Source organism: Pseudochaenichthys georgianus, chromosome 24 (genome assembly GCF_902827115.2).
Source record: "Pseudochaenichthys georgianus chromosome 24, fPseGeo1.2, whole genome shotgun sequence".
Classification (NCBI taxonomy): Eukaryota; Metazoa; Chordata; class Actinopteri; order Perciformes; family Channichthyidae; genus Pseudochaenichthys; species Pseudochaenichthys georgianus.
The window spans coordinates 22,436,821-22,462,962 of NC_047526.1; the positions used below are offsets into that span (position 1 = coordinate 22,436,821).

The following is a 26,142-nucleotide window of genomic DNA, read 5'->3' on the forward strand; positions in this document are numbered from 1 at the left end:
CAGACACGGCGGAGTAACCCACATGGGACAGTTCACGACGTCTGCGAGACAGAATAAAAAGTGAGCTGATCCGCTCCTCCAGTGAGGACGCACTCAGGACTTGAGCACCGGACCTTTCAGCGGTTTGTCAACCCTCTCCCTGCAGTTGGTCGGTGTTCAGAGGATGGGCACAGACGCTCAGCGAATACTCATATGACTTCTGATGCTCCATTTTTAAATACAGAAGAGAAGACTCTAATGGGACATACTCCGGACGGGACAGGAACAGGATCCTAAAGTTTCGCACAGTTCATTATTTCTATTTTCATAATTGTTGGACACACGGAACGTATTCATCCAGTAACCTATTTGAAAACGCTTTATCGGCCTGAAGGTAATTACATTTCTATCATCTCATGGTTAAATATAAACATCTTTGTTTTAATGTCCTGCTCATATGTGATCTTGTGCCTAAACTGTATTTGCTAAACAAATCTGGGAACTCCCAAATAAAAAGTAAGAAAAACAGTGAAGCACCAACAGAGTAACCAAGACAAACGGTAAAGGTTACTAATAAACATGCATCATATTTCTACTGATTTAAGGTCAGAATAGAGTTTACAGAATAACCTTTACAACTATGTTTAAAAAAAGTGTACCAACAATCATTGTAGCACAATTTCGAAAAACGTTGATAGAATACGATGTGGGATGTTTATTATAAAGGCTAGTTTTGGGATTCAAGTACAAAATGACAAATTACATCAATTGTGATCTACGTGATGTGGTTTTACTTATCAACTGAGTTCAGAATTCATGTGTTTTTGTGCAAATTAAGTAGGAAAAACATTTGGACAGCTTTGTGGCTAACAGTCTTGTCCGTCAGCACACCAAATTGTAACTTGGTCATTGAGAAGCAGTTTGATTCGCCATTCATGCTTGATCTCTCTTGCAGGTCTCCGGTTCAACTTTTTTCCCACAGGCGTTGGAGAAGGGCTTCACTTTTTTCTCTCTCCACGGAAGCTATGAGCGGTCTGCGTAAACACGTAACTATGGCATTGGTGCTACTGATATGCGCGCTGACCGGCCACAGCAGCGAGAGCGCGCCCTCGGCAGCACTGGAGTCGGCTACAGGCGGCAGGGACGCGCAGCAGGACTGGAGGAGGATGGTAGAGATCGTGAAACACGTGGAGGACAACCGGGGTCGCCACAGTGCCAAAACGGCAGCCCCGTTAACAGCGAGGAGCCCTGCGGTGGAACAAAATGATTTACGCAAACTGAAAACAGACAGAGGGGATCAGACTGTCGGTGAGTGACGGCGTGTCTCCTGTGCGGGACTATGGTGGATTCAAGGGGATGCTGTAGCCTGTAGCCTAATGAAGGATCTAGCCTACTGGAATATTAGTCATATTGCAAAGTCATTGTACACTGATGGAACTAACTAACAAGGGATAATAACAACAAATATGTTTAGCCATGCAGATATTTAGTTGTAGGAAAAGACCAAAAGTAATTGCTTTACAATTATTTTCTCTTTGTGTTTGCCTCTAACTAAATATCCAAGTTTTACATTTATGCAAAAGATACTTAGACTTTAGGTGATGTGAAGGATGACTCTTTAGAAAATATGCTTCAATGAATGAAATACTTGCTGTTTAAATCTAACACTTCCTTTCCTATCTTCTCTCCTTCCACAGGCGTATTCCCCAGAGATCTCAGAAAGAAGGAGAAATTCCTAAAACATATAACAGGTGAGGCCACTTGTGTGTCACTGGTGCTCGAGTTTCCTGTCAAGAGTATGAGAAAGTCAGCATTTTGTGAAATAAATGTTATTGGACTGGCTGAGGCAAAAATACAAGACGAGTGATTGATAGTCTTGCAAACTGTAATGGCTGTAAACCAGATGTAACTGCAGGTTCCCAGAGAGTTGGAAATGTTCTCACAGGCTGCATGTCTTTCTTTTCAGGTCCGCTTTACTTCGGTCCAAAGTGCAGGAAGCACGTGTACAGACTCTACCACCACACCAGAGACTGCACGATACCTGCATGTAAGCCCTTACAAAACGAGGAAAGACTCTTTGTCAGTCCAATGTCAACAGCTTCAACTCATACTCTCTGTTTCATCTTCTTCTCTCAGACTTCAAAAGATGTGCGAGGCTTCTCACAAGACTAGCTGGCAGCCCGCAGTGCACAGAGGGGTAGCACACACAAGGTATAGTAACATATATCACCTTTAATATAAACAAATGTGTTATTCTGCTTTAAACTAAAGGGAGACACTATAGGTAAACATTTTAGAACCTAGTTGGTTATATACATTTAGAAATATAACCATGACAAAAAATGTATGTTTTGTATTACAAGTTCTCTGAAATATTATGTTTAACTATGCAAAAGAGAATTAGCTTATGTTAATCTTGGTGAATTCAGGATACATCCACAATTAGGAAAATAAACCTGTAAATGCAAATTTTAGATGATTTCTGCTAAACGGAAAAAAGGCTGTTTATCAAGCAAATTAGCCCATATTCTCATAAACCACCAGTGCAATAAAAAACATGCTTTTGCCTGTAGTGTCTTTCCTCCAACAGAACATGGTTACATGTGTTGTAATTGTATTTATAGACGTTAGCCGCTTCATTATTATCAAAACATATGTGACAATTTGGACTTAGTTTTACTGCAACTAAGTAAAAAATGCTGCTACAAGTAAGAGTAGATGATTGATTTTGAGTATATTTAGCTAATAATAAATAAGGTTTTAGTACTTTAAGACTAAATCCTGTGCAAATAATGTCTGAATCTATCTCAATAATGATAAGTGTGCTGTACAGCCTGCTAGTTTTCTTGATTTATTGTAATTATTTTGGACATCAAATATTTTGTTAAGTACTGCCAGGTTGGAGAAAGTGCTACATTTCACTTCCTCTACATTGCAGGTTGAAACCAAAACACAAGTTCTTCACAAGAAAAGAAAACGTGGGGTGAAAAAGTGCCTTGGACAGTGAGAGGGAAGCTAACAATTCTCTGACCAGCCCCAACTGACATTAGGGACAGTATGCCCTTCAGAGAGACCTGCACTTCTAAGGAGTGGATTATTGCTTCCCGTCGCTCTGCCTGGGCCCCGATGGTCGGGTGCCATCACGAGGGAGGCAACCAGCCAACTAAACCACATCCAAAAAGATGTTGCTGAAACAAAACAAAAAGGGATTACATATTTTTATTTTGGTCATTTCTTTAAGAAAAGAGCAAAATCCAAATGATCTGTTTTTCGTTTGCTCTGTAGGGGTGTTGTGGGTTCGAGCCCATCTCTTCTACTGCACTGCCTATTACACAGAGAAATCGCTGACCCCCGGCATCAGCATAGTTTATCCCATTTGTGCTTACACTGAGAAACACTTGTGATTACATTATTCATTGCATGAGCATTTCTCTGGGTCTTTGCAAGACATGGTAAAAAAGGAAGTGGTGGTTGTAAGTTGCAGCCCTCCTGTGGATCTTGGTAGAGCGTGGTAAAGTCTATATTTATATTTTTGAGTTGTCACGAGGTTTCATTGTACATACTATTGGCCATATGAAACAAGAGAAATATGTATATACTGTAAAGCAAAGCATAAGAGGAATCCACCTATCTACCGTAAATTAAAGTGGCTGGCATTTATCAAATGGCTGTTAAATACATATATATCTAAAAATGAAATATATTTAAATAAATTATAAGATTGGTACAAATTTGAGTGGTCTTTCTTGTTTTGTGCACGACTTTCTCTTATGTTCCAGTCTTGACATGTGGAATGCTGCCTGAATGAACACATGACTAGAGTGAGTCCTGCGACTTCAGATCTGCAGAGCTTCCCACGGCAGTTCAGCACATTTCAGTCATTAATACTCACAAGAAAAAAAAGAGGTTCCTTTAACTTTAAAGAGCCAAAATGCAACACAACCATTTTTTGTTTTGCCAATAGACTCTGATGAAACTGTCTTTATTTGTATTCTATGTTTTGAGATTACACTTTAGGACCTGCAACAGAGACCGTAGCCGTAATTTTTTATTATGGAAATAGCAAACACCAAGTTCTTTTGTTTTTTAAACCAAAGAGAAATAACATGTTAAGTCAATATCACTTAATGTCTTCATTACTTCTTAACCCTTAGACCTTCTACTGACTTCCCTAAACATGCCCACATCTATGACCATTGCTGACACTGTAGTCTATGAATGTTTTCCAGTGTGATATCTGGGAGATAAACCCATGTGAAAAAACAAATGGTAATTTCTAAAGATTATGCCTTGTGTATTCATTCAAATGTGATGTTTGAGCCTTAGGATAGCTGGTAGACAGAGCCAGGCTACTCGCTTATTTTGAGTGTATATTTTATATTAAGCATATTACCGGTATCGGCCTTCTCAACTAACGCTCTGCAAGGGGCTAAAAGCATGTGTCCAAAGTTGTCAATTTCTTTCTTTAAGTCGACTTCATGGCCATTATTCATTTGGACTACAGGAGACATAGGGAATTACTTTGCCTTATGGTCTTTATTTCATCACTAAATAAAGCACAGATGGGATTGGACCACATACAAATGCACTCAATGTACCTCTGCTTTCCATGAAAGTCCCTTCCCAGTTAACGCCCTGCTTGACAAGTAAGCCTCCCTAAATCTAAATTCCATTCTTGTCTAATGATTAATATCCCTTCTTGATGTTCTGCCCCTTGCTGTGGTGTAACGAGCGTCGATAAATCCCAATTAATGATCATTTGTTTTGGCTCTGAAGAGTCCTTACTCATGCGATAATCACTATTTAAAAAGTGATGGTTTCTGCACAGTTGGATTAGTAACTATTAAAAGGAGGAATGTTAAAAGGAATTGAGTGTGAACAGGTCAGTTTTTTTTAAATCAGATATATTTGATATCTAATATTTGTAAAAAAGAATCTTGTCTTATTAGGTCAGATAAAAGAAGCCATACACCAAACAAGCTGTGCAAAGGACATAACCTAACCACGCAGCATCTAATAGAATATCCAGGAAGATTAGCATTTAGGCTAACATTAGCTTTGACCCGTGTCGGCCTTTGACCTCGAGATGTCTAGTCATGCATTATCGTCAACAGGATATCTTCAGACATATTTAACATACTTAAATTGATAAGTTTAATGATGTGTGTGTATAAATAAGTCTCTGGTAGTCGTACTGATTTATCTATTCCTTTATTCACCTCATTTCTACAAATTCATCTAGGCAGCATTAAATAAACACAATGTGTGGTTTGTATAACATTTACAACACTGAAACAAATGTTTCCTGCTGGTCTTCCAGTGACACTCACACAAGTGTTACAATATACTGACTAGTGCTTTTGTAACGAAGTTGAAGAATACTTGGTTGATTTTGTACAGGTCATTTAAGGTCGGATGTTGTTAGGAGTTCATCTTCAGGAATGCTGTGCAGCAACGTACGCACTGTTCATACACCTTTTCAAAGTCTTCGTCACTCCCCTGATAGATAAAATGGAAAAAGGGATATATTAAAACGCGTTTCAGCCAAGTTCTGAGCTGAATCATTACATGCATCTGTTTGATTTTTTTAGTAGCTGAGAAACAGATATCCAATAATAAAACACATAACAGAAATAAAACACATGATAAATTGTCAGTATCTTACTCAACATTCAATAATTTTCAGCTGACCTTCCAAATATTTTTTGTGGTGAAGAAAACACATCCCAGAGCTTTTAACAGTACCCCTAACGTGAGCTTTGAAATTTGGCAAATAACATTTTCTCTGAATAAATTTTTTTAAGGTTAAAGTTGGTTGGCTTTTTTCAGAACATTTTGGAAAACCCTTTTGTAACCATAACAAACTTCCTATGTTGTGATTACTGATAGGTTAGTCTATTAGCAATAGCAACACAATATACCGTTGAGGCTTTCATTATGTCATTAGTTTTGTAATTATTTGGTTGTAAACCAAAGTATTGAAATGTTGACCTGATGATGGGACTAAATAAGAAGTCAGAAAACTGAAACCATTACAATTCATCCTCTGGGGAACATGAAAGTCTGAACCAGATTCCAAACAAATCCATCCAACGGTTGTCAAAGTATTTCAGTCTGGATTAAAATGTTCCTATTTCTATAAAATAAAATAAAATGGCACTATTATTGCAGAAAAACAGACACAGCCGAAATGTTTTGGATTCTGTAAACTGAACTGGAGGTGATTATGTGACAGGCATAACAAGGAATCAAGTTTTGTTAAGAAAGAAAGTAGTCGTCGTAGGGATTTTAAAGTCTCTAATGGTAATAAAGGATGAAACTAATGTTAATTTGCATTTTTACTTTCCTACGGTTTCCAAGAAAGTTAAAGGGATGTCATTTTGTTTGAGGGTATTTTTTTATTATTCATTTCATTATCATTATTTATTATTTGTTGTATTTGATTTTACAAGTTTTTTCAGGGATGGCCTAAAAGAGATTTTTTTTCCAGTTTGATTAAAAAAAAATCTTTGAACATTAATGACAGCCAAGTGCCGTGGTGCTGTTTTTATTTATTTATTTTTTATTCTTGAACAACTGATTTGTTCACATAGGCCTAGACTACTTGGTAATCTCATTTATTTGTATTGTGTTAATAAAGAAAATATGTATTTAAATGTTGCCTTGGTCTGGTTTGTTTAGATAAAAACAGAAAAAAACTTTGAAAATTGTCCATTAGTTAGAAAAAAAAAAAAAACAGAGATTCTTTTTTTTAGGCCAAATCGCCCAGCCCTACGTTGACCTGGCAAACGTTTTTTCACTTGATGACATTAAATGATGTGTCAGAAAGAGCTTAAATTGATCTTTTCAAAAATGTTTGCTGCTATAATAACACTCAGAATGTCATTATGTCAAATATCTTCATTATACCACAGAATTTACTTGAATACTTACATAATACGGGTCATTGATGATGAGCTGCTTCTCTGGGTCATATGAACCGAGAAGCTCAATCTTTGCACTGCTGTTTTTCACAGCTTTTGCTTTCCTGTTCAACTCACTGTGAAGACATGAGAAAAGCTTTAAACTCCACGCGAAAACACTTAAAGGGAAACACTTAAATGTCTTAACATGTGACTCTATGGACTAGAAATATGTGTCTGCATATGTTATCCTATATGCAGAGCTGTCATGTTCCTTACTTCCAATAACGGACAGAAAATAACAACCCCATATTCATGACATCCATGTTATAAGATCAGGCAAGGTTTTAGAGAAATAAAACAGAACAATCAAATCTGTTTAAGCCAATCCTAAACTAAAGTAAAACAATCTCAACTCAACTTCATTGTAATTTCGTTGTACCTGTACAATGACAAATTAAAGATCTATCTCTATCTATCTAAAAGAAGGGAAACAACTAATTAGCGTGTTCAAGGTGACAATGAGAGGGGTGTTGCTATAAGTAAACTAAACATGGACAGAGTGCCTTTTGTCTCAGATAAGGTCTCATTTTCTCAGTCTGGTCAGCTTAACATAATGTGAGAGAGAAAGGGGAAAAACTTGCCCAAAGAGCAAAGACGAGGCATCCAAAGAACTCAGTAAGCTGCTTACAGATCAGATCTGCCATAGGCATGTGATCTCAAAATGATCCCTAAACGTTCAAAGTATCAAAAAGATATCCCTCCCCGTGACCTCTGGAAAGAGCTTAAGAAAGGATATTGCTAATTAAAGGGAAAGCATTCACCTAGACGTTAGTTATAGCTCCATTTTACCTCCATTTTGATCTGCATGTGAAAGAGTACTGCAGATGACTATCCAGATTGTTTTGAGGACAAGCCAGTTTGACCACTCTCAAGGCAAATGTTTTTTATCCCAGGCACCCTCTAGTTAAACACTAAGTTTCGCATGAACTAATTTTAGTACCGGCTCTTTTTGGTGTGAACGCGATCATGAACTAAGTTCGCATGAACCTTTGTGGGAAAAGTACCGCAGTGTGAATGCGCCTAATGACACCAGTGCTTACAGTGACTACTGTTTTACCTAAAGCGAGCCGGATTCACAGAAATATGAAACACTGCTGCTGTGGGGTGAAATACAAATACCTCATATTGCTCTCATCCATGCAGAGAATGTAGTCAAATGTCATGAAGTCGTCCTTAGTCACCTGGAAGTGAAAACAAAAACAGAGAAAATATTACTTCTGGCTCTGTGTGGGAACAGAGTGGGTTCAATGTTATAATCAATCTTTTTCCAACACAACAGTACAGACTGGCTGGTTATTTGACATTAGGTTAAATGTATTCTTTACATTTTTCATAAAATCACAGCCTGTGAATGTTAAAACAAATACATGGTCAGAGTTTTTGAAGGATAGATCACGCTACATCAATGTTTTCATTAGTGGTGGCAATCTGGAGTTCAAGTGCCTGCCTACACACACACACACACACACACACACACACACACACACACACACACACACACACACACACACACACACACACACACACACACACACACACACACACACACACACACACACACACACACACACACACACACACACACACACACACACACACACACACACACACACACACACACACACACACACACACACACACACACACACACACACACACACACACACACACACACACACACACACACACACACACACACACACACACACACACACACACACACACACACACGAAGGATTGACAGGAAACGATACATGCCAGTATTCCAGCAATACAGTTTTCAAGTTCACCTAATTGATAACAGACTCACACTTTATTGTTCACTCTATTTCGCCAGAGCTAAAAGGTTTCCTGCGGAGTGTTTGACCTCTAGCACTGCAGGATCAAAGCAAGTGTTTTTTGTGGAAGGAAATGTATTCCACACCTTAATTAGACCTCAAGGAAACACCCAATGAGTTTATGGCGGTAACACTGAATTTAAACATTTAGTTTGTCAACAGGACAAACACAGGGCTGGCTTTTATAGTAAAGCAGTCATAGCAAGTGTTTTGAAGCGGTCACCATGGTTAGCTAATTGTTCATTAATGTGAATACAACCCTGTCATTTTGACTGTATGGTTTTCAGATTGTGCGAGTAATGAAACCATATCAGCCCCTCGAACACCTCAGCAAGGTAACACACTTCACTGTGACCTGCTGTTGTGTGGAGATCTGCTATCAGATTATTGTTGACTGATTTCTTTGTTAAAATAACTTGAGTTTGTTTAGCTGAACTGTAAACAGATGCACAACCCATTTTCTGTTGTATTTTTAACAAAAAAAGCTGTTTAGGAATTTTTTAATTAAACTGCAAATGCTGTTCCCACAGTTACGGCAGTTACGACAGTTATCTGCCAGACCGTTCTGGTCTGGCAGATAACTCATGCAATGCTACGGATGTTGCTAGACACATTTGCCTGTGGTCATTAGCCGCGTTCACACTGCGGTACTTTTCCCACAAAGGTTCATGCGAACTTAGTTCATGATCGCGTTCACACCAAAAAGAGCCGGTACTAAAATTAGTTCATGCGAACCTTTTTACCCCCTCGAAAGTCCCTGCTAGAAAGCAGGGACTTTCGAGCGGCTCTTTTTTGAGAAAAGAGCTATATTCCTGATTGGCTGGGCGAATTGCAAACCACGCCCCGTAAAACTCCCAAAAAGTTTTCTGAAGCCGCCATTTTATTATCTTCGCATTAGCATTATTAGCATTAGCATTAGCCCAGCGCAGAAACGCAGAGAGACTAACTTATGGCAACACAAAATAAAACATGGGAGCGGTGGAGATGAGGAGGTGTCGGCGTTCTGGCGATTTACTCGGAAGGCTTCAGTAGAAGCCGCTGGGACTCCCAGCAGCTTCTACTGAAGCCAGTCCCCAACTCCGGGGACTTCCGGCCGGGGACTTTGGGCGGCCTGAAGTGGGTTGCGGCCTGCCAGTAAACCCAAAGCAGAAGAAGAAGAAGTGACATCAGCGGCTTCATTTGCCTAATCCACCCCCAGGGACTTTTTCTGGTGTGAATGCGATCTGTACTTAGTTCATGCGAACTAAAGAGTTCGCATGAACTAAGTTCGCATGAACCTTTGTGGGAAAAGTACCGCAGTGTGAACGCGGCTACTGATGTAAGAGCTGAGTAGTAAAGAGAGGTTTATTAGGACTGTTTTAATCCATGTTTATTATCCCACTGTCTGATTATAGCCATTACTGCCCGTCCACACAGCGGCGTGCATTGAATCTTCCAACGCTTCTGCCCATTCACTTTGAATGGGGTGACGTCACTTTTAGCCGAACTGCAATTTGGGAAGCGACGTGGAGCGTTGCTGACGTTGCTCGCTTCAAAAGTTGAGCAATGTTCAACTTTTGACGCCTTGGCAGAAGCGTCAGCCAATCTAATCATATGCCAGTACAAGATCTAGCCAATCAAACCGCTGCTTGTGTGTCAGGGGCGGGAGATTCATGTGATTGGTTGTTGATCGAGTGTCAGACACGCCCGCCGGCAAGCGTCAACGCACGCCGCTGTGTGGACGGGCCGTTAATGTCCGTTCACTTTGTTTTCCATTTGAACACCCACCAGCATTGGGTGGTAATCCGTGATGGCGATAATTACAGCAACTGTTGATCTCTCCAATCATGTATACCTTGTTCTCTCACACCCTCAGTGTTAATCCCTTATTTAAAAAAAAAAATGGTTTTGAGTATCTCAGACATTTTTGGCTGAGAGTAAACTGGGAAGCTGTTAATGTAAGTATAAGAGCAGGAAGAACATAGCAGGGTCAACATGTTCAAAGACTGTACTGTACATTCTGAAAGATGCAAAGAGAGGTTTTCATGAAATCTAGTAAAAACTCAATTATAGGCCAAGGCAAAAATGTCTGCTGTGATAAAAGGCTTACTTTGTCAAATAAGTCAAAAGTACCAGATATTTAAATTAATGCCGTCAAAATTATCGCGTTAACGGCGGTAATTAATTTTTTGAATTAATTTCATTAAAATATTTAACGCATTTAACGCATGTGCAGAATGGCCCGCCCCATACGTGCTACCAGTGGCAGCGCCAGGGTATGGCTGGGGTAGGCTGCTACACCCATACCAAGAAATGGCTTAGCCCCACCATGAAAAATGATGTTAAAGTAAGCTAAATAAAGTCCGCCAACTCGCGCCGAGAATTGCACAGACAGCAGTTAGTAAGATTGATTTCAGCAGCAGCCAGCTAGCAGCCAGCAGAAACGGTTTTGAAAACTTTTGTCACGTAGTGATCGTCTTCTCAATAGAACATCTTTGATAATGTCTTCTGGCCAATCAGAATCAAGATAACGGCGTGGTGTTGTTGCAGGAAGTCCTGAAGGAAAATACTTTTGCTGTAGTACAGGGGTGCACATAACTGGTACGCAGGTTATGTGCGTAATCTGAAATGCGTACCGTCACTTGTGTCACAAAGCGCATTTGCGTACCGACGTACTTGTGAAGATTTCCAGAAGGCGGTTAGATCACCGGACGACAGAGTCGTTCTCCGTTTGCACATACAGGGCTGCTGTTAACGTCGGTCTGTACAACGGAATTGTGCCAAAACTACGCCAACCGGCTGCGGAGGGAGACTCCCCCCTTCACTGGAGAACTGCGCTAAAACAGCTGATCACAACGTTCACACTCTGTGGTCACGAAGTAGGGGAGACCAGGGACAGTTGTAACACGGGTCGGTTGTAACCAGTCTATGGTTGTAACACCTTCAATATCTCCAATCACAAACAAGCTCACTCTGCACATGCGCAGTTAGATAGTAAGATCGCTGAGAAAAAAAGGAGCCACGTTTGAATTTCTCGCGTAAGATATCAGCAAAAGTGTGTTTCTGAGGTAAAATATTAACTAAAATTATATGATGTATTTTTTGGATACTGTCTTGAGTTCAAATGTCTAGGAATCCAAACTAGTATTATTAGAATCACTGTTTTGTAAGCTACAAATATAACTAGCTAAATATGGGTCAAGCTAGCAATCAGGCAGGTTCACAGGGGGTGGAAGCAAGACTGGTGGTCCTGGGACGGTTGTAACGGGACGGTTGTAACATGGCACATTTACAATGATGGCTCATTTGCTTGAATGATCAATTGTTCATTCAAGCATACAGTTGTATTGTTGATTGTGTGCATTGTCCCTGTAAAAATGAACATAATAAAATACTGTACAGTAGGCCTAAAGTGTGTGTGTGTGTGTGTGTGTGTGTGTGTGTGTGTGTGTGTGTGTGTGTGTGTGTGTGTGTGTGTGTGTGTGTGTGTGTGTGTGTGTGTGTGTGTGTGTGTGTGTGTGTGTGTGTGTGTGTGTGTGTGTGTGTGTGTGTGTGTATGTGTGTGTGTGTGTGTGTTTACAGTATGCCAAATGTCAGAAAGAGGAAGACAGACAGGGGAGTGCCACTTGCTCTGCTGCAGAGAGCCTCAAATGAAGTTGAGAAGGGCAAATCATTCAGGGAAGTGGCAAAGTCCCTGGTCTATGCCATGTCACCCTGTACTGGTTCCATACAAAGAGGCTGAGGTTGGAAAGTCAGGGATCACAAACACCCCCAAGAGTAGGCTACTGGACACCAAAGAAGGTGTTCTCAACAGAGCAGGAGATGCTTTTGAGAGACTACCTGATGGAGGCAGCTGATTTATATTATGGTCTCAGCTCAAAGGAGGTAGGTCTACATAATTAAGGTAGAAGCACCTCTCAGAGAACAGTTTAATCCTTCACAGAGGATGATGCTGTGTGTGTTATCTGTTATCCTGTTCATTGCTCATTGTTTGTTGGGGGATGTGTGAAACCCCAAATATTGTTGCCTTAAAATTTGACAGCTTTCCCTATTTGTTGTCATGCAGAGCAGTGTGCGAAAAAGTACACGTCCCACCGTCCGGGACGTGTTATTTACAATATCGGACAAGTAGATCTTTCAATTGACTTGTCCGGTGGACAAGTGACGTTTTTCGGCCTGATTTATTGACAAATTATTGATACATTCAGTTTACAAAAGGCCGAACTCATTCGCAAATTGTCCGTGTCCGCCATTGTTCGTTTAGAAGTGTTAGTTTCGGTTCTGCTTGTCGATTCCTAAGGAAATGCATCTCGCCGCTTTCTGTACAGTTAGACGGGGGCGGGCGGAGCGGGGTGGGAAGTGTAGCACAGTGGCAGGGTTGGGAAGCAAAACTCGGTTCCGAGTAGGAACAAATAACAATTGTCCGGTCCCGGGATTAATAAGAGTTGTGAGGACAGGAGGCGAGGCCGAGCCCCGCGGACCGCAGCTCTCTCTATGCTCCGTATCAGCTGATCGCTGCACGGTGCAGCTCAGCGTCTCTCTCTCTCTCTTTCTACACACAGCGGATCCGCTGCCCGTTTAACAGCCTCATCTTTGTCAAACTTTCTTATGTTCTTTCTCTAACACGTAATGAAGGTTATTAAGCATTTTAGCTCCTGTGTTGTTAATATTGACCACCATTTCCTTTATGAAGTGAAGCAGCCTCCCTGTCTGTGTCCTCGCGCTGTCCTCACATCCCCGGACCCCCAGACTCGGAGGAGCACAGGGATGTCAGTATTGTTTATGAAGCAGGGTATAGAAAGTACATTATTGAAATGAAAATACTATTTATTTACTTTTACAAACAGTGAGCAGCTGGGCAGCTGTAGCATGTGTATTGCAGGACATGTGTAAGCGTGCAAGCGTCTTTGAGTTGTAGAAAAGCGCTAGGCCTATAGGCTATAAATATAATGTGTCATTATTATTAGGTTATGTCCTATGTGTTGGACATGTGTGGTTGGACTCTGTTTTACAGGCAGGTTGCAGTGTAACATCAGAGGGCCAACTGTACATTCTCAAACTGCACCACTTAGAACTAACTAAACAATGCAGAGATTATTTTTATATAATTGTATTCAATAACCGTAAGAAATTCAACAGTATGAAGTGATTTGTAAATAGGTATACAGATTTGACTTAATGTTTTCATAAATATATTTTTCTCCCAGTTTGTCATGGGACTTATTTTGACCCTCTCAAAGAACCGGAATCGAGAACCGAAAATAACCGGAATCGAAAAGCAGAACCGGAATCGTTAAAATCCAAACGATACCCAACCCTATGTGTGATGCAGTAAAATCTTACAGCTCACTTACGTTAGCGGTGTCGTAAAAACTGTGGGAAAATGTAAAATACGATGACGAAGAAGAAGATTCCAGTGGCCCCAATTTTTGTCCATTCTGGACAAGTGAAAAATGTATTGTGACAAGTAAATTGCCAAACTCACTTGTCCATGGACAAGTACTCTCTAAAAACTTTTTCTCACACTGCAGAGTGAAAAAAGGTAACCGTTATTAACATGTTACAACCGTGCCTGGCATGTGCTACAACTGTCCCTGTACACAAGGACAGTTGTAACAGTTGAGTTTTTAAAAAAAATACATTTTCCAACCTGTACTTATTTCATAAAAACATCTTAAATACATTGTTTCAGTAGCTGACATATTGATAATGTATAATATAGCAAAATGGCTATCCTATTGTAAATGGTTTTTTACTTATTGGGGAAAAGCCCAAAAAGTGTTGCAACTGTCCCTGGTCTCCCCTACTCCACTAGGACTTTCCTGAAGTACTCCCCCGTTGATAGAAATCAACACGTAATGAATTAAGACCCCACGGTTTGATGATTGATAGGTGCTCTCTTTCATTTTGACACACAGAAAAATGTTACAATAAACATGTTAAATGGATATATCCGCCTTCTTTCATTTATCTTTCCATTCCCACAACAATATACATAAAGAAATGACATATTTTGGTTGAAATGGTGATTAATCATGATTAATTAATTTTTAAGCTGTGATTAATCTGATTAAAAATTGTAATCGTTTGACAGCCCTAATTTAAATAGATTTTCAGTTGAGACCAGATATAAAAAATGGACATATACGTATACTGACCAATTAAATGAATACAGGGCTACATTTTGCTGTCTCCGGATTGTCATAGTTTAAATCTATATATATCTATACAATCTGTTGGGTCGTCCATTTCTGACATTGCATTAAATGTTCCATTTGTTATGGATTATGTTTGGATCGTGCTGGCTTGAACATCTCTCTTTATTTGAGCAGCATCAGAAGTTCTGAAAAGTTAAACAAATTCAAGAATTGGAAGCATATAAAGGAAATGTTTGAGTGTGGTAGCAGAAGCCAATAATATAAATTAAAAGGGTGCTATGGAAAAAGCAGAGTCCTGCACGGGTCTGATTTTCAAGACCCGCTCCCGCGACGTGCAATACCGAACCTGCCCCGCTACCCGCACATATTGCCAATTAGTTCCGCAACCCGACCCGACCCGTCGGCACAAGATCCGCAACCCGACCCGAACCCGCATAGCCTATATATGAGCAGTGAAAACGTGCAATTATTAACACACGCAGTTGCATATTTGTCTCAAAAAGCGTGGGATGTTGGTTATTTTCTCCATCTAGGATGACACCAAAAGCCTCCCAGACGTTGGATTTCACTCTTGAGGAAGTGTTATTGAAAGTGCTGTATTCTCCGCTGGAGAGCTTCACCTCAGCCATTTCGAATGTGGCGCGCACAGCAGCAGATTGATGCGCTGCAGAGGTTATGATTATGCACGGTCCCGCGGGGGAGAGGTCTGGGGATTTAAACATTAAACTAAATTATTATTATTTTAATATATTTATTATGCAATAGCCGCGACCCGACCCGCATCATCTTTGTTTTACCCAGAACCGAACCCGGAAAAAAGCGTTTGAAAAAATACCACCCGCGAATCACCTTTTTTGCCGGTCACCCGTCGGTTACCCGACCCGATGCAAGACTCTGGGAAAGAGGAAAGAGCAACAGCTTCAAAAGCTCATTGTGTGGATTTGACTGGTCTTAAGCCAGGGGGTGAGCCTCCCCTTCCCCGCTGTGAGGAGATTACACCAGGGTCTGACTGGTTTGCAGAGAGACAAACCAACGAGACGGAAGAACTCAAGCACACGGTGAAACCACCCAGTTCTCTCAGGGAAACATAAAACGGTTTTAAGGGCGCTGAGGATAAGCCAGCACACCATAAGGCCTGAAGGCCCTACATGGGCAAACATCTTGGTGTGATCATTTAAAACAGCAACATAAAGACAGGCCCGGCAAACAGGTTCACTTTCACACATAATCAAAAACACATAACATATATTTCCAAGATAATAGCATTACTGGGTAAAAAAAATCATATCAGAAACCCGTGTAAAGTACTCAGTTGAGTACACACATTTTAACTGACCAGGTTGCATATAAATTGGAGGAACGTTCAAATATACTGTAGAAATTAAATATTGAGTGATACTTTATTTCAATAATAGCAAAATAAATGTTAAGCTAATAATAAGCTTTGCTACTTTCCTTCCTGACTTCCCAGTAAGGATATCTTTGTTAAAGTAGCACTAAATAAAGCTGAAATGTGGAGGGCTGTTGCTCTGTCACTGGATTAGCTGCGGTTTATATTTTAAGACAAAGTTTAAACGAGTGTTGTCATTAGGGGTGCAACAACTAATCGACTTAATCGATTAAAATCGATTACCAAATTAGTTGCCAACTAATTCAGTCGTCGATTCGTTGGTGACGTCATCACGTGCGTTTTACGCGCCGTTAAGCTACAACGTTATTGGTACTGGAGACATTTAAAAAATATATGTCATGTATTATTGATACAAAAACATTATATCGCAGTCTTAGTGTGGCCAGCTCGTTTATAATATGTAAAAAGACAAACAAATGCGTCTATGATGTATTTTCGATCAGACGAGATCTCTCTCCCTGGTCTGTGTGGGAGGGGGCGGGGCCGTTTACACACACGCGGCTGCTACATGTAGCAACACACTGCGGAGGTGGCGGAGAGAACGCCGCTCCGAGGTGTGGTTAAACTTTACCCATCTCGTTGCTCATTGCCAAAAGTGCAATAAGAGTTTAGCATGTAAGGGCGGTAACACGAGCAATTTGTCTAAACATTTAGCAAAAGTGCTCCACATTCAGACGGAGGAATGCACCAGGTTCCACTGTCTTTCTAGTAGCTCTGTAGCCCCATCCACGAGTAACGTTTCCACGTCAGGTGTTATGTATGCTAGCAGCAACACACGGAGTTAACTACATTATATAAACATGGGGTAATGATTTGAGGTAACTGAATTAGTTAGTTTGTTAAAGTTTCAGCTATTCTGTTTACAATTCTGTTATCACATTATTTATTATTTGCTAAAACACTGTTGTTTCTTTTGATGTGAAATATTATTTATTTAATTTAAATGAAAAGCAATGTTCATTTTGTAAACAATTTGTTTAGTTAATTTAATAATATGTATTTTTTAATCAAGTATTCATCTTTATTGTCTTCATTGTTAGTTCCCACGTGCCTAAAACAACCTCAAGCTAAATCTAAAAGTTGATGGCTAAATAAGAGCGTTTGAGAAATTGTGCAAGGCATAATAGTCCGAATAGTCGATTAATCGTTTCATTAATCGATAGATTAATCGACTATCAAATTAGTCGTTTGTTGCAGCCCTAGTTGTCATGTGATCTTCTTAACCCCATGTTTGAACCACCTGCTGTGTCCTGAGGTATAATTTAAATCTGCTGCACATTTTTAACCAATCAAAAGGGGCAAATTAATAATAATATGTTTATTTAAAAATATGAGGAAGCTATAACGGTATAATTAATTTTTAATGAAAAATTGAAAAATCTCACAGGAAGACAAGAAGATCAAACACATCATTATTGCATAGACTTATGCTATTTGGCTTTTTTCTAAATGTTCCAGTTTAGATAAAACTGTGCTTATTTTAACAAAGCAATAATGTGTAGCTTCGTATGGGGGTTAAACCCCTAAAAGCAGCAATTCATTCAAACTTGCATTCAATTGGAAGACAGCTACAGGAAGCTAATTGGATGCTAATTGACAGAGCAACAAACCCTTGATGCCTAGTAGGCCTCATCTTGCTAACATCACGTTCATAAAAACAAACATGACTGAGCTGAGAGGAGCCACGGTATATCTGGTTGTACCTGGCGAGCACTGTGGCTTGACTCAATGCCGTGCTTCCTTAAGCAGGCCAGACCTCGGTCGTCCGGAGAGTTGCCTGTATTCCAGTCAGATGTGGCAGCACTGTCTATGACCCACTGCAACAACAGAGAACAGAAAAGGGGGCGCTAACTAAGGCTAAGAGAGATAGAAGTGGATGGTCGTACCTGCCTGGCCACATGCTTCATGGGCACGTCATGTTTCTTCATGCAGGCCTGACCACGGTGGTCTGGAGGGTTTCCTATTTCATAGGTGGAGGTGGCAGCACTGTCTATCCTCCACTAGATAGAGCAGAGCACGGGGAACAATAACACAGGAAAATTGTTCATTTTCACTTACAGACATGTAGTGGGTGAGGTGATACAGAATTTAAGGCAATTTACTTTTGAGGATTAGACCCTCAAAAGCTGAAATTCAGGACAAATGTTCTGAAACAAATCTTGCCCTCATCTGCGCGGACGCAGCTGGGTTACTGTCATCTATTATTAGTTCTGACAAAGATGAACTATTTTACTATTCACCTACTCCGTCAATTCACACATTAGTACTTTATGTATGAGTATTGCATGGTATAAAAACTAGGTGAAATATTGTGATGAAGGCCGTTATAATGAATGTTACGTGCCGTAGTGTTTGTGTGGGTGTGTGTGTCTTTCTCTCTCTCCCTCTGATTCCCCAGGTGCAGCCTCTCCCCAGGTGCTCCCAATCCTCAATCAGGGCATCTATAAAGGACCTGAGGAAGGCTGCAGTGTTCTCTCTCCTTCTCCTCGGGCTGCATGTGTGCAGCATGTGTAGTGTCCCTGTCTCTGTGTGAGACCTGCTATTAACCTGTATTTTGCTAACTATTAGGAGATGTGCTCGAGTGTATTGTTTTGTTTTAGTCGCTTTCTTTTATATGAAAGTTGTTTTCAGTTTACTTGGCAAATTGGCTGGTGAGTCTCTTTTGTCTATCATTGGTTAATTACCATTGTCACGTAGTGATCGTCTTCTCAATAGAACATCTTTGATAATGTCTTCTGGCCAATCAGAATCAAGATAACGGCATGGTGTTGTTGCAGGAAGTCCTGACGGAAAATACTTTTGCTGTAGTACAGGGGTGCACATAACCCTGTACTACAAACTGACTGAAACTGATTTGTCTACAGTTTCACAAATCACTTTGTGGCTTCCTCTCGCCCGGTTATTCTTGTGTTTTGTTACTTCCCTTTGCACCCCTAGTTTAGGAGGGAACGGCAATGAATTAAACATGACATTACCTTATCGGCAACGCCAGCATCTGTTGCCATCTTCCTGAAGACTGCTTCAGCGATGGGGGATCTGCAAATATTCCCTGTTTAAAACCAAATACACAACAAACAAACTTTATTTCCATATTTTTCAATAATAAAATGGTCTCTTTTACACTATAATGTAACACTTAGGTATAGTAAGAGTATCATACACACAGTGTTTCCCCTATAGACAAATAGTGGCAGTTGCTGAAATATGCGCACCGCTGCTAGGGGGCACCAGCCAGGTACCCAAATGAAAAAATATATATATATTTTTTTTTTCATTCAAATAATAAGTGGCGACCCTTTTTCATTTGTTATTGTTTGTTATGTGGATTTATAGTATTTGTGTAACTGTATGTTCAATAAAGGTGTATTTCTGCTAAATCTTGAGACATTGCCACTGTATGTACTAGGCAGGGCCGATTTTTGGCATAGGCGGTCGCCTAGGGCGCCAGATCTGGGGGGCGCTGCGCTGGTAGCTCTGGGAGGGGAACAAACATTTTTGACCGTTGCCGCTCATCCTAATTTTCGGCCTTGATGTAACAACATTCATAATTAAGTAAGTGTAACACCCTTTTCATCCCGGTTACACTTTTCATTTGCCCTGTACGATGGGCACTGTAAGTGATGAAAGTGGGGGATCTTGGCTTATCAGGCGCCCGCAGCTCACAGCCAAAGTGTGGGAGCGAGCGAGCGATGGAGAGAGAGAGAGAGGGCTCACCGGTACCGGCGCTGTTGTTATTAGAATCTGGTGCTAGCTGCGCTAACGGATATAAGAAGTAGATGTTTCTCCAACCAGGGTGGAGGAGAGCTCAGTGAGGTAAAGGACTCTCTGAGTGTTTAGATAAGTTAGTTTTAGTCTAAGTTATCTCAGTGGGTCTCAAACGTTTTGACCACAAATTATAAATAAAAACAGGTTTGAAATCATTCCAATGTATACTATATGTCAGTAAACCAAAAATATCGTTTAAAGTTGGAGAGATACAAAAATATGCATAAATAAATAAATAAATGTTAACTAGGTAAAATAAGATATGAATGAACAACACAAATAAAATAAGTTACATCTATTTTTTATTGGCTATGGTAGGTTATTGGTTATGTTCATATACTTATTTGATTATTAAAATGCAAACTGATCTTTTTCATATGGGTGTTTTAGAGTTGTACCCCCTAGATCAGTGCTTCTCAAAGTGTGGTCCGCGGACCACTGGTGGTCCGTGAGCGCCCCCTAGTGGTCCGTGAGTATATTGGTAACATTTCACATTTGAAATAAATACATTTATTTAAGTTTTTCGCACTCTCGCGGGAATATCTCCGCAATGGAAAGAGCTTAAGTTTCACTTTCGATTGCATGATATAGCCCAGATAAACACCTTCATCACACATGTTGCCACTTGTTTGTACCATTTTCAGGTGATTTGTAAAAAAACGATGTGTTTTTGTATATTTGTGGAGTTAGGTGGTCCGCGAGTGTTTTTTTATTGGTTAAGTGGTCCTTGGTATGAAAAAGTTTGAGAAACACTGCCCTAGATCATGATCTAGGGCAGGGGTGCCCAACCTTTTTTGAACCGAGAGCTACTTTTAAAGTTGCCAGTCTGCCGAGATCTACCAGTCCAAATAGAGAGGCGTAGCCAGCCTACTACCAGGTAAATACACACTTCTACTTGTATAAAACTGACCTTTGTACGATTAATACTTCATAAAATACTGCAGATCCTTTATCTTACCTCTTTCTAATCTACACACATGCAAGTATTTAACTGAAGTTACACAACAGTGTTGTTGATACGGAGTTGGAGTTTATTCACACCTCACACACTACAGTGGGTAATGTTTTCAAGAAACATTGAACAGTGCTGCCACATATGACACAGGAAAAAAGAAAATACTCTGAACCCTTTCTTTGCCATTATATAAAAATAGTGTTGCTACAAAAGTATAAATTAGGCTTACTAATAAGACAACTCAGATCTGAAGCTACACAGGAATCTGCTGCCAAAGTGCAATAAAAGAGACACAATTAATAGAATCAAACCCTTTTTTGTAGCATTTTAGTTGATTATAAAAAGAAATGCCTTTAAAATAGGATGCAAGCAACACTAGTTTCTTAACCTGAATTGATAATAGAATATAATCAATTTAAGTTTGCATTCTTATACCATTTTGTACAATAATTATAATGAATAAGTTCAAACAAATTAAAACTTACAGCTGATTAATAACGGTATCTAACTTGAGTTTTTATTATATCAAAAACCTGTTGAAATGCTACGGTTATTTTTACTGTCCCCAAAAAGCGTGTCGCAGCCTCCAGGAATGCTTCTTTCACAACTTTGCCGTCTTTGAAAGACTTAATGTGTATCGCAGAACGTGACTGACACGATAAGATGCTCTGGTAGCAGCCTTGCTCTTGTTGTTGGGCCTGGTGTGAAAATGGACTGCTGTGCATTTAGCTGTCCTTTCAGGCCCCTCCCTTTTTGGGAGCGTAGGGCAGAATTAGGAGGGAATTCCGTCTCGTAGCGTTTGAGCACTGTTTTGAAATGCCGCTCCTAAATTACCCTTCTACGATAAAGCCACGCTCGCATTGCAGATGAGACAGATGGACTTTGAATTGGAATAGATACAAAAATAATCATCCTCCCACTCCGAGTGAAATTATATATTTTGGGCTTTTTTGCTTCTGCCATAATTGCGGTCTTGTGTGTGTGCGGACTGTCACTCCTGTTGACGGTTGACACGGACAACCTCAGCGAAATAGTGCCCACTGCCCACCAGTCACGCCCCGACACATGGGGTCACGCTGGCCAATCACAAAGCTTTGATGCGTTCAAGTGCATTATTCTAGCACAGGAAGATTATTTTATAGGACATTAACGATAAAACAGAATATTGTTGTTCTATTTTTAGACACATCTCGCGATCGACTGGTTGGGCACCCCTGATCTAGGGGGTACCTGCAGGTCTCTAGTAATTCTGCTCAAAGTGCACCAGATTGAAGCATTTTACTTTAAAATGTTCAAAACAATCTTCCCGGGGGGGACCCCCCAAGAGGATGTGACGTCCACCTCCCAATTCAAACATGTTCATACAATACTGAATACATTTGAAGCCATTTTGATGTATATTACCTATGTCAATAAGTTTCTGTTTTTGTAGTGTATTTGTCTTTTGTAGAGATTTTTCATTTATTCTTTATATATAAAATCTCACCTAAGGCAGCAAATTGACTGGAACCGGCCCTGGTACTAGGCCTCAAGAGCCTTTCTTGTGCTGGCAGACACATAGAAACAAATTGGCGGGGCGCACTTCGCACGTGCACACACTAAAAAATTCCATGCGCTCACATTATGCTGGGCCCTGTCACTACCTGATCTGCAGATCGGTGCGCATGTGCGAGATGGTCCGCCATATTGGACAACCCCGGACAGCAACCCAAGTAGGACACTTGACACAGTGGCTTTTGGCAAAGCTCAAAAAGAAAACGCCAGCCATATGCCATACATGTTTGCATACATTCACAGTAAATATTTATTCAGTATGTTAGCTGTCTAACAGAAGTGAAATCTATTTCTCACTTATTCTGACAATGTACTTAACCCCCAATAAAAGAGTTGTTAAATAATAGTGAAGTTACGTTGTAATAACAATAACTCATCTCTCTCTCGTTTTATTTTTCAGCTTTGCCAAAAGCCACTGTGTCAAGTGTCCTTCTTGGGTTAACGTCCGGAGTTCTCCAATATGGCATCTCGCACATGCGCACTGCAGATCGGGCAGAGCTGCAGATCGGGTAGTGACAGGCCTATGTGCCTTAGCACCTTTGCTATGACTCCATCCTAGCGGAAACACTGTACACACATTTGATATGTATAAAGAAGTAAAGCTGCAAAGGTAAACAATACACCACATTTTACAACAAAATAGCATGATACAATTACACAGCCTCAAACAGATTGCATTATCTGTAGGCAAGTCAAGAAAATACATTTCTAATTCTACAGCAAAGGAAACATTCACATTTGGAATTTTGTTTTTTTATATACATTTTAGCCTGTCAACACGATATAGGCTCATTCATATTGTCAAACCATCAGGAAACATTTAACTGGAGTTTCTGAAGGTGTCGTCTTCAACTGATATCACCAACAAATCCACGTCTTTTGCCCCCCAAAAAAAACGTTAATGTTACATCACTGAACAAAAAAGCAACTTTGGACTGTTTTTTGGAATTGCAACTTTATAATGTTGACAGGATTAACAACAAATACAAACAAAGATTGTCCTGATAAGAGTCATAAGCGAGCAGCTTTCACTTTCAACTGACAGTTGAAGAGACTGCGGTCAAGCCAGCCTCCACTCGGGAAAACCTAGTCAAGCCAGCCCGCACGTGATATTGCGGTGCGCGAATATCCTATGCATTACGGTAGAGTCCTGGAAACACTGTCTCTGTGTTTAGATGAGAATAAAACAAAAACTGTCCAGTATCAAAGACTCATTTCACTTCAGGGTGATAGCAGGACACCCCATCTAGTCACTCAGAAAAATCAGGACATTCTGATGTACAGTTTCAAAATAAAAGACCTTTGAAGTCTCATATATGAGCTATCATCCCTCTGTGTTAAGATGAGAATAAAACAAAAATGTCCTGATTTTTTCTGAGTGACTAGATGGGGTGTCCTGCTATCACCCTGGAGTGAGATGAGTCTTTGATACTGGACAGGTTTTGTTTTATTCTCATCTAAAAACAGGGATGATAGCTCATACAATAGAGATTTCAAAGGTCTTTTATTTTGAAACTCTACATCAGAATGTCCTGGTTTTTTCTAAGTGACTAGATGGGGTGTCCTGCTATCACCCTGAAGTGAAATGAGTCTTTGATACTGGACAGTTTTTGTTTTATTCTCATCTAAACACAGAGGCAGTGTTTCCAGGATTCTACCGTAATGCATAGGATATTCGCGCACCGCAATATCACGTGCGGGCTGGCTTGACTAGAGAGGCTTCTCAATACTCAAATTTCCCCTCCTCGACTCCTCGGTCCTCCGGTAGTGACCCGGAAATGAATTTCAGCGCGCCATTTTGAAGGACATCTCATTTCTCTAAATGCACACCGAGGACCGAGGTTCAAGCATCGAGGAGGCTCTCTGGAGGAGCTATAACCGAGGATACACTGAGGGTTCCTCCACGGCTCCTCTGCGGATGCATTTCCGGGAATGGTGGAGGCGTGATGCACGGCCGGACTTATCTCAGCCAATGACAGCTCTGCATGCATCCCCTGGATATTATTTTAGAAACTGCTCTCATCGCGTTGCGATGTTTCCAGAGAGAACAGCTGTGAGGTCTGTGCAGAAAGCAGAGCAGTGTGTATAATATATACCACCGAGTATAACAGGCCTACTCTCTTTATTTGCTTTAGTTTAATAGATAACTACAAACAAAGAGTCGATATTTAGTCCATTTAGTGCTTCACATAATAAAATACACAACGGCTGTAGCCTGATATGCTTTAGGAGCTGTAGGTGTGTGTGGTACAGTGTGTAGGTGGTACAGTGTGTGTTGTACTGTGTGGCGGACAGACGGGTTTCAGTTGGTTTGGTGTCCTCTGCTTACTTTTAATACTTGTAAATACAACTTTTGGCCTGTAATTTCAATTCCCCATTTCAGCGACCAGAGCGAGGGGGTGGATATATCCAGTCTCTGATTGTGTTACGTTATTATGAGAGTACTGAGCTCTCATACTTTAAATTGTATATATTTATATAAATATATGTGTGTGTGTGTGTGTCCGCATCTGTAGCCTGTTATTGTCTCATTATACCGCACTCTCAATGAATTCAAAGTAAATATGTGGGGGAACAATGTTCAGCTGATCTAACAGAGATTATAAAATACAGCGCTATGACAAAACACTCGACAGCTGATGCAGCTGTTGCCACGCAATAATGAACGGACGTCGCTTTAATATGACCGCTCAGAGGAGAGGAGTTCTCATTTCTTTAAACGTCTGCTGCTTCCCCTCCTCTCTCCTCGGTCCTCTGCTCGCATCTCCTGTAGGCGAGACTAAGTCTCGAGGAGGGGAGTCGAGGAGGGGAAATTTAAGAATTGAGAAGCCTCTCTGGTTTTCCCGAGTGGAGGCTGGCTTGACCGCAGTTTGAAGAGTGACTTCCGGGACGCTGCATGTCGACAAAGTTTCGTGCAAATATGCAAACTAACAAAACGCACGAAGAGGCTTTCCATCAAACTTTGCTGAACACCACAAGTGCCCAAATGCACAAACTAAAATAGATATGGGAAAAGTTTAAAGTCCACAATAACAATTTAGCTAATGTTAGCTGCACCATTTTAGCTAGCGCTCTACAGTAAATCTTGCACCACAATAAGCTACTAACATACATTAAACTGGTATAGTGGTCAAATGCAATGCTTGTTTCATACTGGCACACCTGTGAGGATTAAATTGGCCTATTTGGAGTTAAATCCCGTCTCTTACCCAAGCAGACGAACAGAGCTGACTTCGAACCGGTGGTCGCCATGTTGATATTCTGAAGGGTCCTGAGAGACCGCAGGTTGACCGCCAACTAGTGCCTGAACAAAAAACGTATATAGTTAGAAAACCTTTTAAAACTAAGTTTAGTTTATATATAGAAATTGTGAAAATATTGTATCCTCTGTACATCTTCTTAATGTACAGGTACAACTTTCATGACACTGAGCTTATTGAAGTAAGTGCTCTTTTATTACAAGATTTTGTCAAGCTTTGGTCCATTTTTTTTCTAGATTTATTTACAGTTAATTTGTTCTCCTTTGTATCTTGTGAAC

At 40.4% G+C, this 26,142-nt stretch overlaps 2 protein-coding genes across 3 annotated transcripts; one reads left to right on the top strand and one right to left on the bottom strand.

Moving 5' to 3' along the window:
- The first annotated feature begins 287 nt into the window (after nucleotides 1-287).
- Nucleotides 288-3,644, top strand: alkal2a (ALK and LTK ligand 2a). The gene is made up of 6 exons (XM_034076605.1): nucleotides 288-373; nucleotides 935-1,287; nucleotides 1,677-1,730; nucleotides 1,946-2,026; nucleotides 2,116-2,190; nucleotides 2,918-3,644. The coding sequence occupies exons 2-5, from the start codon at nucleotides 1,005-1,007 to the stop codon at nucleotides 2,178-2,180; spliced, it is 483 nt and encodes a 160-aa protein (XP_033932496.1). The 5' UTR covers nucleotides 288-373; nucleotides 935-1,004; the 3' UTR covers nucleotides 2,181-2,190; nucleotides 2,918-3,644.
- Nucleotides 3,645-5,174: 1,530 nt separating this feature from the next.
- On the bottom strand, nucleotides 5,175-25,908 carry acp1 (acid phosphatase 1). 2 transcript variants are annotated; one of them, XM_034076613.1, is made up of 6 exons: nucleotides 25,814-25,908; nucleotides 19,306-19,379; nucleotides 18,034-18,147; nucleotides 8,064-8,125; nucleotides 6,913-7,018; nucleotides 5,175-5,478 (listed from the first exon to the last, which is right to left on the bottom strand). In XM_034076613.1, exons 1-6 carry the CDS (start codon nucleotides 25,854-25,856, stop codon nucleotides 5,401-5,403), a joined length of 477 nt encoding a protein of 158 aa, XP_033932504.1. In that variant the 5' UTR covers nucleotides 25,857-25,908; the 3' UTR covers nucleotides 5,175-5,400. The 2 variants fall into 2 exon arrangements, with proteins under 2 accessions (XP_033932504.1, XP_033932503.1); XM_034076612.1 differs by lacking the exon at nucleotides 18,034-18,147 and adding an exon at nucleotides 18,217-18,330.
- Between the last annotated feature and the right edge of the window lie 234 nt (nucleotides 25,909-26,142).